Source organism: Ischnura elegans, chromosome 5 (genome assembly GCF_921293095.1).
Source record: "Ischnura elegans chromosome 5, ioIscEleg1.1, whole genome shotgun sequence".
Classification (NCBI taxonomy): Eukaryota; Metazoa; Arthropoda; class Insecta; order Odonata; family Coenagrionidae; genus Ischnura; species Ischnura elegans.
The window spans coordinates 86187173-86200299 of NC_060250.1; the positions used below are offsets into that span (position 1 = coordinate 86187173).

A 13127-nucleotide genomic window follows, 5' to 3' on the forward strand; every position below is an offset into this window, starting at 1 on the left:
CTTGAACTTTTCCAAAAAACTGAATTGACTGATGTGAAAAATTATTTGAACACAGGTTGAAACATTGGATACACTTCAGGCTGAAGCATTGGAAAGACGAGGCAAGATAATGAAAAATCTAAGGGTTGTTTATGATGTTGCTTTCTTTGCATAATTTTGTGTTTAAATATTCATTGTTACTTAAAATTTTCGTAATGGCAAAATGCATACCTGAGAAGTCTTTCCAATTTGACTACCTAAGAATTGTTTCCCACCTTTCTCAATTTAATAACTCTTTTCTCTTTGCTGTGGGTATCACTGAATTTGTACCGCATGACAGAATACCTGCAAGAGAATTCTTTCCTTTTTTATTAAATTCATTTGAATTCTATTTAATCACAATGGGTATTAATGAAATAAAAAAATCTGTTTCAATAAACTCAGGATAAATAGGTGAACTTTTATTTTTACAACATGAAGTACAAATTTTCTCCATTATTCTAAAATCACAAATGAGTATTTGCTCCTTATATTTAAGTACAGACATTGGACATAACAAAAAAAGGAGTTTCTCTCCATACTTGTGATACAATACTGAAAATATATGTATGGCAAACTTCACCATGTAATTTATAAATATGTGCGTTAATGACTAATGCAATTTGTGCTTTAGTTAACCTTTGAGCATTATTTTCTTAGCCTCATGAATAGATAATTCCATGGAGATAAGACTCTGATTTGAATCTGGTTCAAATGCCAGTTTTTATGAATTTTTCATAACTTCAGTTAGAATTTTGATGGTTTGCAAACATATGAGACAGTTGTTTTACACCAGATAGGTCAGTGTAAAAGTTTTATTTCATTTGAACAAGAACTAGGCATCGTAAAAAATAACATTGAATTGTGACTTTTGATACCTAGGTGCATTTTGTTGTATTTCTGTGTAGTTTTTATACTAATCCAGTCATTCACTGTGTGATGATAATGAATCCTGCCAAATGTGCCCATAGGCAACCATTTCCATTATTGCTTAAAGAGCTATGAATAAATAATGTCCATTTGTGGCAAAACGACCTTGCCATTTTTGCCACTAGTCAACTTCTAGTTTCCTAAAACTTCCGGTGATGCCAAAGGTGGCATCACTGCCAAGTGCACATGAAGCTTCCAGTCCTCCTGCTTTAAGTGCTGACACGGCACCCTCTCTCGCTCTTTCACTGAATAACTCCTGACGCACCTTCATCTTGTCATGAGAAAGAAGCGTCTCTCTCACTTCCAGCATTTCTTTCTTCCAGAGGGCTATTTTGGAGAGAGCAAAGTATAAAATTTAGGGAAATTAAGTTTTTTTACAAGCAATAGATTATAATACTAATAGATGAAAAATGGTGAAATTATATTAGGTACATATTCTGTTGTAACAAAAATGATTATGATACCTTCTTAGCAATGAGATTACCTTAATGTATTAAGGTGACACCATTAAATATAATATTGGAAGATCTAATTTAATTTTAAATATGTATTTATTTTATAATTAGTTGATTTCAAAATTATGTCAGTCTCTATTCAAGAGTTTGTTGAGATCAATATCTGAATGAGAAAGGAGTTTCAGTCCTCTAATGAACACTGATTAGTTTACTTTCTGGCTTGACTTCTTTTGATTGCTTGCAATCATTTCGTAACGGATGTTTAAGTCAAGTAAAGGTTTATTAATTTAGAATTTCTGTTAACCACCTTGAATTTTTTTGTATCATTCATTTGTAAAAATGAATTATTTTCAATAAAAAGCAACTTATTTTACTTTTTGATATAATATAACTGTGAAATTCAATATGAATTTTACCTGATTTCACTTTCCCTTCATCTAGTTCAAGTCAGATATTTACTTACCAATCATCTCATCCATTGGCATCACTCCACCATATTCCTTGGGAAGAAGTTCTGGGTCTACACATCCTTTGGCTTCTTCCATTGATGTGTAGATCTAGGGAAAGATGTTTTTATCTATCATTACTTCCGATTCATAAAATATATTGCTTTTTGATTTGGAAGCGCTGTAAGTTATGACTGGTACTTCTTGCCACCACTTGTTTTATTTTTTTATGATACATAATTTAATGGAAAAGGAAAATAATGCCTACGTATGGCATGCATTAAAAACTTTAAATAGTTATTTATACTTTTTACTTCCCTTTTTGTGCTTCTGATAATGATATCTCTGTTAAACATGGTGTGTTGTAGCGTATGAAATATATTGAATTGAGGTTTTAGAGCAATTTTGTATTACGCACACAATTCAATGAAGAAATCTGAAGTAAAATCAAGGAAAAGCGGAAAAGATTGGAGGAAATATTAAGATGGTGGAGGTGTAGATTAGACAGACAAACGAACAAAATGTGGTGCAGAGGATTTTTTAAATGGCATTGGTGTGAAAATCAGCAGCCATGCAAGTGGCAGCTTTGAAATACAAATACTACAGTGGAAATAGAAGCATCCAGTACATTTTTTTGTAGTTTTATGGGATAACCATGATCTTAAGGAAGTACTAATAGGTGTAGTGTTGATTGAATAGCAGCCAACAAATGTTATCATTAAATCCCTAGTGTGGCCATGTTATCATGGGAAGAAAGCTGTACTTGGTGTCTATAATGTCCATACTGGAATCCTAACTTCATTGACTGCCTCTTTGAAATTGGTGAAGAGCAAACATTTTTAGGATTGTTAACTCAAATATTTTGAATGGAATAACTATGGTTTAAGTTTTAAAAATATTTTTTGTATAACAGCATCACCTTTAGTTAATTAACAAAAAATCAATGGGGTAATATTAAAAATTGTTCTAGATAGTTGAATAATGAGTATTTAAATGTAGCTATTTTGTGTTAAAATTTTAAATATTCTTTCTTGTCTCTCTATGGGCAATCTTTTCAATAGTTTTAGTGTTAGAAGAGAAAGAATTGACTCATGAAATTTATATTTTAATATTAAGATAAAATATTAAAATATAAATTTCATGAGTCAATATTTTCTTATACATATTCACCTTGACCCTCTGCCTGATCTTCTCGGATATAAGAGCCAATCCAAAGTCAAGAGCAAACTTGATGGAAGGATGAGCATGTAGTCCATGAACTTCTTTGTGGCGCATTGGAAGAGTTCTCTGAAATTGTTGGAATAGAGATTATGTTATACATAATGTTATTAGATTATTTTATCGGGCCAAAGCCATAGCGGACCAAGAAAGTCTGCCAAAAGAGATAAGACATCTGAAGACCACCTTCTGGCAAAATGGCTACAGTAATGAGGAGATACACTCGGCCCTAAAAAGGAGCATTAAAAACCAAGGCTCTTCAAAGGAGGAAGAAAGACCGAAGCCCATCGCTGTAGCCAAAATTTTGTATGTGTCTACGGTGTCCGGGAAAATTTCAAGGATCCTCCGAAAACACAGTATTGACACCATTTTCCAACCATGCTCCAAACTAAGAGACCTACTTGTTAAAGCCAAGGATCTCTCTGGTTTTGAAACTCCAGGGGTCTACCAAATTCCTTGCGAGTGTGGGCAGGTGTACGTTGGGGAAACGGGGAGAACCATTAATACCAGGATCAAAGAACATAAGAGACACCATAAGCTCTGCCAACCGGAAAAATCCGCGGTTGTAAAACACGCCATAGAATCCGACCGTAGGGTAAAGTGGGACACCGTGAAAATTCTATGCCGTGAGACTAAATTCTGGGAAAGACTGGTAAAGGAATCCATCGAGATCGGGCTGACAAGTAACACCCTCAACCGTGACGCCAGGTATTCACTAAGTAATGTATGGAAACCGGCACTTAGGAAAATAAGATTAGCTGCCTCCCAGCCAATAACATTAGACCTTACAACCAATTGAAGACTATATAAGCTGGGAAACTTCATCCACTCACCATTAGCCCTGAGGATGGAACCCGACTCGTGTTCTGAAACATCAGCAGAATGATGCACAAAGGTTAAGAAAACACTTAGCTGTTTCACAAAATAAAATATATTGCGACCGGTTTCGATACAGCGTATCATCATCTGGCCAGCCAGATGATGATACGCTGTATCGAAACCGGTCGCAATATATTTTATTTTGTGAAACAGCTAAGTGTTTTCTTAACCTTTGTGCATCATGAAGGAGTTTCACCATGTTACGCCAACCACCATCGCATTTATCAGCAGAATGGAGGGAGTCCACCCGGCTGGAAGCCTGAATAGCCTTTTTCGAGTTTTATGTTTTGTTTGCCAAATGGCGAATGTGGGAATGAGACACTGCTGGTCCATAGTTGATCTCCAACTTTATATTGAGCCTAATATTTCCATGTTGTCACATATTTCACGTATTAAAGGTGCTAATAGAGCATTATTTGCATGCATCCCACTGTATTTCAACTGTTTATGGTTATCTTATAATGGATATCAAGGTATTTATGTGTCAGTAGTTACTTCCATTTAGCTGTAAAAGCTTATTCCCATAAATTTATCATATGCATTCAATTTTTTCCCACAGGGTGTTCTCCCTAAATTGCATTATCATTCGAGTTTAGAAGATATTTCAATAGAAAAAGTAGTTTGGTAGATCTCTGCAAATATTGACCTGGTGGACCAATAGTTCTTGCTGCAAAGGGTGAGTGTTGTGCTTAATGTAATTTTAAAGTCCTCCATACATGACCAAACATTTAAGAAAATTGATTTAATTTGGAAATACAATTTTTTAAGCAAGGGTTTGACTTTTTGCACAAATATTTGACCAATAGTGAGGCAGGAATTAGTTTGGACTAAATTTTTTACTTTAAAAAGTGTTGTTTGATAGTGTGCAGGGGATTCAAAAAAGAAAAATGGTAGTCATTGTTGCTGAATGATTCACTTGATTGCAATAAATTCACTTCATCTCACCTCCCCATTTTTGACTATGCGAACTGCTTCCCTTGGTGTGAACAGCGTCATGTGCGGAAATCCAACTCCTCTCCCATCAGCAAAGTGAACATATCCTCTTATTTGGTTCTCCTCATCCTCCATCAGTGTTTCATAAACAACGCCATGCACTCTGCACATGTCAGCATTTGTGTATTTGTAAGGGTCAAATTTACCTAGCAGAAGGAGTAAGAGGGGAATATGTAAATGCCCCATTATTATTATTTCTTGTAAGCTGACACTGGAATTAACATGAAATGGATTGGCCTTAAAATGTTCTTATATTGCATTTTCTAATATTCTGGCTGGTTTAATGAAAATTAAGTAAATTTTTTTCTGTTTGTATTAACTTTTTCATCAACTATGTAATAAGCTTTTTATACATATATGATTTCAACTAAATCTGAAACCATTTCATTATGCCCTTAATATTTGTCTTAAAATTCATCAATGATATTACAAAGTATTCTTAAAATATTTAGAGATTTTAGAAAAGTGAGGTTTTCGTTGAAATCCACAGGAGAGAAAAATATCTTGGTAATCTCTATCGTAACAGGCTCAACTTTGTGGAGGTTCATTCCAATAAATAAAAGCGAACAAACTATGTATAAATCCACCAATTTATTTATGTGGTACTACTAGTTTCGACGCAGCGGCGTCATCATCAGGTAGGTGGATTTATACATGGTTTGTTCGCTTTTATTTATTAAATATCTTGGTAGCACAGCATGTCAAAGTTCTTGAAGAAAATGGGGTATAACTGGTTGGAATCTATGTCAAGGCGAGTAATTTAACATCATTATATGTAGGGTATTATTAATAGTGATTTGTGATAGCTGTCACACCATTCACTTACCTGGGAGATAATATATTACGCGACGCCCTTTTTCATCTCTCTTAGGTGCTGCAAAGGCATACCTGAAACAAGTTATTTTAGTGCTCCATATCTAGGAAATTTTGATTAAGTAATGTTAAACATTATATTTTTTATTTTTTTGTCATTGTTTCGTGTGCAGATTCATCTATGACATCTCTGATTGTTGGTTGATAAGATTGTGAAAATAGGATTTATACATATCTTAATATCATTTGAAAGTTCCAGGGTTGAAATAGATGAGTCCATTTATAATTCTTGCATAATTAGTTTGGGCTCATGATTTCTTTGTTAACACTTACCCATTGGTGATGAGATCGTTGACCACTGGATCAAGTGCATCCAGTTTTTCAAATGCAGTACCATAGACATTTCTCAGGAGAATGTATCGTTCCAGTGCTTCTTGAGCCATTGGGACACTGAACTTTTTGAAACGAAGGAAGCGCAGCAGAAATCGAGCATCTGATTAGGAAAAAGGATAAGTCAATGATCACTCAAGGAGAGGAAATATGACGACCTCAGTTTCTCTGCGCATACATTGTCATAAGAAGCGAGTGTTATCTGCTCACAATTGGTTCCTAAAGCGCCGGATTGCTAGAATCAAAGTCAGCATCATCGTTCGCTTCATTAGGATTTGGAGATATCGTGATGATATTCAAGGAGCTCATGGAATTACGCTATTGGGCGCATCTGTCTCTGGCTACCATCACATACTACGGGAAATGACCCGCGGAGCCAGAACCTTCAGAACCATCGCCCGACAGGGTCAGCTTCCAAATTATTATTTTTTATAAAACTGTTTCAGTTTGCAGTCTGAAAATTGTGAAAACCCGCAATTTTCTGTTTTGCGATCCGTTTCCTAGTTTTCAAATGATCAGCTGTGTTATGTCCAGCTTTTTTCGGAATGGAATCGTAGCTTCTTTGAAATTCGCCGTGGGATATCAGTAAGGTCTTTCGGTAATATCCGTGTACGCTAATTGCCTTTCTCCCAACCTCACTTTCTCGAAATACGTCTCTTACTTTTCCAGGGGGTGGTAATTTTGGGGTTTTGATTTTTTCAATGTATGAGTGTTAGGTTACAAACATAATAATTTTTGGCAGAAAAGTATTTTTCTCTCCGTCTTCCACATTCATGAATTAAATTACGAATTGTGTACTGATTGATTGATCTAAATTACTGCAAGGTTTAAGAAAAAGCTCTTTCCGATTCATTCGGACTCGCGTTACTTGTCAATACCTTCTGTGTGTGTGAAAAAGACGTATGGGAATTCAATTTTATATTTAAGTGCGAAACATATGTTTAGCTGTCTCTTTGTAGCCTTTTGTGGCAACCGATAACCATTTTTTTGTCTTTCCGTTATCAAATGAAGATCGTTTGGCCACATTTTGTGGCATAAAACTTATTCCTGTGTAACGTCTTTGTCATGAATCGTAAACTTGAATTAGTCTTATCAAATATTAAATGCGTGAGCCCGTCAGGGTAATTAAATGTCGCTTCCTATCATAAAATGCTCTGGATTCACTCTGGATATCACCATCCAGTGATTCACAAGAATCACTGGATGATGACATTTCACTCGGGGAGGGGCACGGGAACCCCCCTCCCACAGGCGCTTAAAAAATAGATGAGATTTTTAATACGGTTATCATAACGTTTTTTTGCTTTGTATATTACGGAGCCTCAGTCATTCAATTCCATATTAATAACTTTCCTATTAAAATAAAAAAAATATTTCGTGTAGTATTTGTGGTATGCTGTTTTTAATCTCAAATATGAGAAGACATATTACATATGTTACCTATCAGACCCTTGTGCCCCCAAAATCTTGGATGAGCCATTGGTACTATATATATGAATTTAGGATTGTTGCTTCGATCTATTTTTTTCGGAAAGAAGTGAAATCATATTTTCAATTAAGAAAGTAGCAAGCAAGTAGGAAATAAATTTATTAAACCAATTTTAATGTTGAATTACTGGGTGGTTTGGTCCGGCTCACTATTTTCAGGTAATTTTAGACCTATCCACGGATTGTGTCCGAAGCCCACCGGTTCTGGTGATTTTATTTCCTTTTTTAATTGGCAATCTAATATTCCTAACTTCGAGGGACCATTACTCTCGCTCGACGGGTCTTTTCCGGGGCGTATCATTTGTTTCAAACTTGTGATATCATCCTGAAATTTTCTGGGTATATTAAACAGACCCCGGTCAATATGAACCTGTATCTCAGCTTTGTAAATTTTACCTCGGTATTTTCTCCTGCGTAATTTTTCAAAAATTAAAATTTCACGTAATATAACGGATGCAATTTAAAATAATTTTTGAAATTATTACGTAATGAAATGGATGTGATTTGAGATACAGGCAAATATTGGCAAAGATCTACTCAGCGCACCCTGTGGATTTCAAGGTGATGACTTAAGTTTATAATGAGTCATACATTACCAAAACGACAAAATGTAACCGGTCGAGAGGGAGTGATTCGTCCTTTTAAGGTCTCGTGCGATTAGGGGAGGGATATGTAATGCAGAAGTGAGAATTTTGGCTTTTGGATGCCTCTAATCACGGCCAGTGCGGCGACTTCTCACCCATTCGGCAAGAGGCGATGCGCGGGTTCTTGCGAATCCAGTTTCGCATCTGCTCCAGTGACTGATTCCTCACGCTCGCGTCCTCGCGCAGTTCCTCCTTGGCCATCCGCGCGAGGTCGTCGCTCAGCTTCCACTCGTACTCGTCCTCCTCCGTTATAGCAGTGAAATCAGTGTCTTTAGACATTTTCCGGGAGCTGCTTTTTATCTGAAATAAACCAGTGAGGGGATATCATGATTTCTATGTGAGATATAAGGTCCTGCAAAGTAAAAAGAAGCAACGGCGAAGTCAAAATAATGGATTGATACGAATCATTAAGAAGACGCACCATTCCCGCTCGATCGGTATTTTTTTTTTGGGACATATTACTAATTCAATAATTACCCTATCATCTTGAAATATCCGCATTGTATAGAGGAATCCATGTCAATTTTTCCTTTATCTTAAATTGGAAAGTTTTGCTTACTTAGGTATTTCCTCCGATGTTAAATTTTTATATTTGATTTGTAATTAATTTTTAAATGTGCATACTACATATCCCTTGGAGATTTCAATATGGTAGCGTAAATTTTAAGCTAATATGTCTCGAGCAGGACAATTTTTGACCTGTTGTGTGAGAATAATGAATAAATATAAATAATAAATAAATAGTGTTTATCAACGAAGTCGCGCGCGCCGGTGAAAGGATGTGAACGACAAAGGAAAATATCCACTTAGTAAAAATTAATTAACCGGTTTTTCGAACTCGGATCTCTCAATTTCGAATCTGGCATATCAGTAACGAATAGGAATGCTAATTATGGATATGGTATCAGTATACCAGATTCGAAATTGAGAGATCCGAGTTCCAAATAATTTATTGTGCTAGCTTATTTACGTGGTTCATATCACGGTCAAGTCGAGTGATTTTTCGTGACGATTTTCACCCTAAGATGCTTAAGTTACCAACAATTTTAGCTTTATGCCTCGTTATTTCTTTAATATTTACTTAATTCTATTTAAATATTACTTAATTCGGTTGCTTAGATGAGTAGTATTTTATATAATTCTAGGGAATGTAACGGAAGAGGAAGTATTCATTCCGACAACTAATGATGACAATTTGTTACATAAAAAGATTACCTTTACTTGTTTATTTACCATTTATATACTTGCACTATTACATACTCAATCATTTTAAGGATATTTGTACTGTATCCAGGGCGCTCATGCAACTGGTGTACGGAATTTAATGATGGTAGTTATATGTCATGTGAAATGATACCATCTATTTTTCCACTAGCAAGAAGCTGAGTTGGTTTGACCTGGTTATTGGTATCGTATTATTCTTGAATGGCCGTGAAATATTGAAAATGAGAAAAAAATCTTCTGTCATAGTCTATTCCCGCCCGTGAAAGTTTATCGCTAATTGGCTCGCATTCAGTAGGAGTCATTCGCTGCCGTGCACGGAGCAGCTTATCGTCACAAGGCGCTCTGTGGCAACAAGGAGGTATGTGAAGGCATATTGTTGCGCAATACCGACCATCAAAAAACGCACCCTTTAAAGCGCCCACTGAAAGTGAGAGTGATTATTATTCGCTTTCACTTAGGTAGGGGTGGGTAGGATCGTAATCCCGAGCACTCGACGTTAGTGGAGAGGGCATTACGTAACGGAAGGGCCAGCTCCTTCTGGACCTCTGGATGAATCTGCTTGTTTAATGACATTCGGAGGTGGGGAAATATTAAGGTGTTCGCGAATTTGCAGTTCAAAATAAATACTTTTCGTGTACGTTATTGAAAAAGAGGTTATACTATCATAGATGACATCTATGGAGACTTAAAAATCGTAATTTGGCTGCACAGAATTTGGGTACTTTAATTCCTATTTTTTTATTTACAATTTTTCAGATATTTGAACCAATCGTGGCGTTATTTTATTTCAACTACTGCAATTAATTGCTAATTGTTCATTAAGTAAAATGGTAACTTGCCTAATTTTTATTTTGATAATTATTCTTACACGATAAAGAATTTCGTATCATTCCTTTATTCAAAACGACGTACGCATTCTACCGTTAATCAACGCTTCTTCTACGTCAAAGCAAGTATCGCCATGATAACCTGTGTAAAAATGTGAATTTTCAAATGCAATCATCCGCATATTTAGCTCGAGAAGTGTGTGAGCGTAAGTTGATGAAATACAGTCAGAAGAGCGAATTTTTAAGTGCTCATGAAAATGGCTTATGCATAGTTTCTCGGACCAACCTAAAAAGAGAGGTGGGACCTTTCCTTTGTGAAAGTAAAGTAGCGGCATCATGCCAATATTACGCTCTAAAATAAAATGTTTTGAGTTTTTTGTGTTTGAAACCGCTAAAATTCGACTGTTGATGTGGTGGATATATTTTTAAAAGTGGAGTGCCCACTGAACATGTCAAATATCCATGCTCTGCATTCCCTGTTGTTTGTCTTCCTAGTCACCGCCCTCAAGATTTAATCCGTCGTTGGTCTCAGACAGAGGAGTCCCAGAGCTAACCTCGCCTCTACACCTGATTTGATTTGATTTATTTGATTTTATTCATTTCCTTTACCTGATCCTTACATTATCACTTTTAACTTGTCACGACTTGTTTTAGGTTACCTTTACTTTTTAAATTATCATGTATAATGTGTTCTTATAGTGCAACGAAATATTATCTCCAAATATTAGCTTAAAATCATATATAATCTTTAGGAAATCAATCTTGATGAATTATTGTTAACTTTTTGGTTTTTGTCCCCTTGATTTTAGGATAGTATTAGTTTTTTTCGGTAATTTGCTTTGGGAGAAGTGGAATAAGTTTTTCCTCTATTCGTTAATCTTAATTGTTTTCCTTTAGCTTCTTTTTTCAAGTATGAGGAATTTATAGTGAAATAATTATACTTTATCCTAAAAATGTTTAGGGGTGACATTTTTTCATTCTGATGCCGTGATTTTCAGTGTGAAAACATTATTAAAAGTTTAAGTATTTTTTTGTGTTAAAAATGTTTCTACTACTTTTTTAAATGAGTTTTTATGGTTGAAAGGATTTAGTTGTGTGCGCTTTAAATATCTTGGCTCACTTGGCCGCTTGGACTTGGACACTTGGCCGAATAGTGTTGGATGGAAGCCAGCTGTATGATTGGGAAGTTTATCCTTTGTGAGCCGACCGTAACTAATCAGACGCTGGGTATATATGCAATCGCGTCTGAACATGTAGAGCACGAAGTTTTTCTTTGAGCTTCGCCTGGAGCAACGTCCTAAACCTATCATTACTGCTAGGTTTCGTTACAAGACATTTTCTTTCTCTTTATCGCCATTTATACGAGTATGAGTCGCGGTCAGTGCCCTTCGTTGCAGACTGTATAAAAAGGAAAAATGGTAATGGTACCTAAGGAGTTTGTTTGGGGTGGATGAAGGTTGTTCAAGTAATTTCCATTCCCAAGACCCACCTATTTATTATTGCCAGGTCCAGTCAGGTTGCTGTCATCAGTAAGTTTTATATTTTTTAACTTATAGGCCTTTTCCTCACTAATAAATTTCGCAGATGGGAAAATTGTGAGGATAGGAGTGAATGAGAATGAAGAAAAATAAGCTCATTAAATATTTGTGGCCACTTTTGATTACATACACAGGGGATATACAGAGCTCAGTTCTGAAAATTAGGCCTTCATTTGAAATTGTTTGGTGTCGAATTGTCGATACACAGCCTGCCGTAATGCGGGGACACAATAGAAATTCCGTCAGGTTTCTATTCTGTGCCCTTGGTAAGGGGAATTGGCTAACGGTTAATGTTTAAGTCTGGTTTTTTTAGGGTCCAACGGAAAGCTTATCTGGTGCCTCTCGCGGTATCTATACCACTTCGTAATCAATTGATAGTAGAAAATCTTGATCCTGAAAAGTTGAGCTTGCTTACAAAAAAAAAACGTGGGAAAACTTTTTACATAGTGGCTTTACCGTAAGGAAATTCATTTTTCTAAATTTACATATTTTATAATGGGTTCAATCGGAATTTTCCCGTGAGCAACAGGAATTAGAATATGTGCTACCTAATTGCGAACCGAGCTGCTGAAGATTATCGTTGAAGGACGAGTGAAAGGGGAGAACGTGTATGGATGGCCTTAGATAAGATAAATGGAGTCGGTGATGAAGGGCTAAAAAGAATGATTGCGTGAGTATTAACAGATCAGCTGATTGCAGAATTAAGTAGAGAGGTCCTCTTTGACAATAGTTTTGATTGTTGAGTTTTGATAGTGACATTGACATTCGCTTTCCACATTTGTTTTTAATACAAAATAGTATCAGGCATCCTTCTTTAAAATTTCTTAATTTAACCTTACATTGATCGGTCCCAGTCACAATCTATGTACATAACAGGATGATGATTACAGCCAGTGCGCCAGGAAAAAACTAAAATTACCTCATAAATGCCGTGTTAGATGTCATTCTCAAATCTCCATGCATTGCATATTCTCCATCATGGGAAAAATCTCCGTTTGAGTACATCAGAACTTGAGCTTATACCCGCCAACTCCAACCTCCCCATGCTCAAACACTCTTGCCTTCCGTGATTCCCACTATTGTGCTCACTTGATTGCCGTCAATCGAATGGAAGATGAAAGTGATATCCCCCGTGAGTTTCTTCATTCTTGCCTGTCTCCAGCTCACTGAGTAACACTATCCATTGTGCTCATTGCTTTGTTGCTTGGAGCTAAGTGACGTGGTTGCCATTTTACGCATGACCTGTATTCGAATTCGGTCATCG

At 36.1% G+C, this 13127-nt stretch overlaps 1 protein-coding gene across 1 annotated transcript in view; it reads right to left on the reverse strand.

The window, feature by feature from the left end:
• Positions 1–408: 408 nt before the first annotated feature.
• LOC124159174 (clavesin-2-like) overlaps positions 409–13127 on the reverse strand; it is a 42536-nt gene continuing 29817 nt past the window's right edge. Inside the window, exons 2-8 of the mRNA XM_046534794.1 lie at positions 8370–8574; positions 6086–6245; positions 5766–5827; positions 4892–5085; positions 3020–3136; positions 1867–1960; positions 409–1275 (exon numbers count right to left, since the gene is read on the reverse strand). Of these exons, the coding sequence (XP_046390750.1) occupies positions 1070–1275; positions 1867–1960; positions 3020–3136; positions 4892–5085; positions 5766–5827; positions 6086–6245; positions 8370–8553 (1017 nt within the window). The 5' untranslated portion in view covers positions 8554–8574 and the 3' untranslated portion in view covers positions 409–1069. The remainder of the gene's footprint in view (positions 1276–1866; positions 1961–3019; positions 3137–4891; positions 5086–5765; positions 5828–6085; positions 6246–8369; positions 8575–13127) is intronic.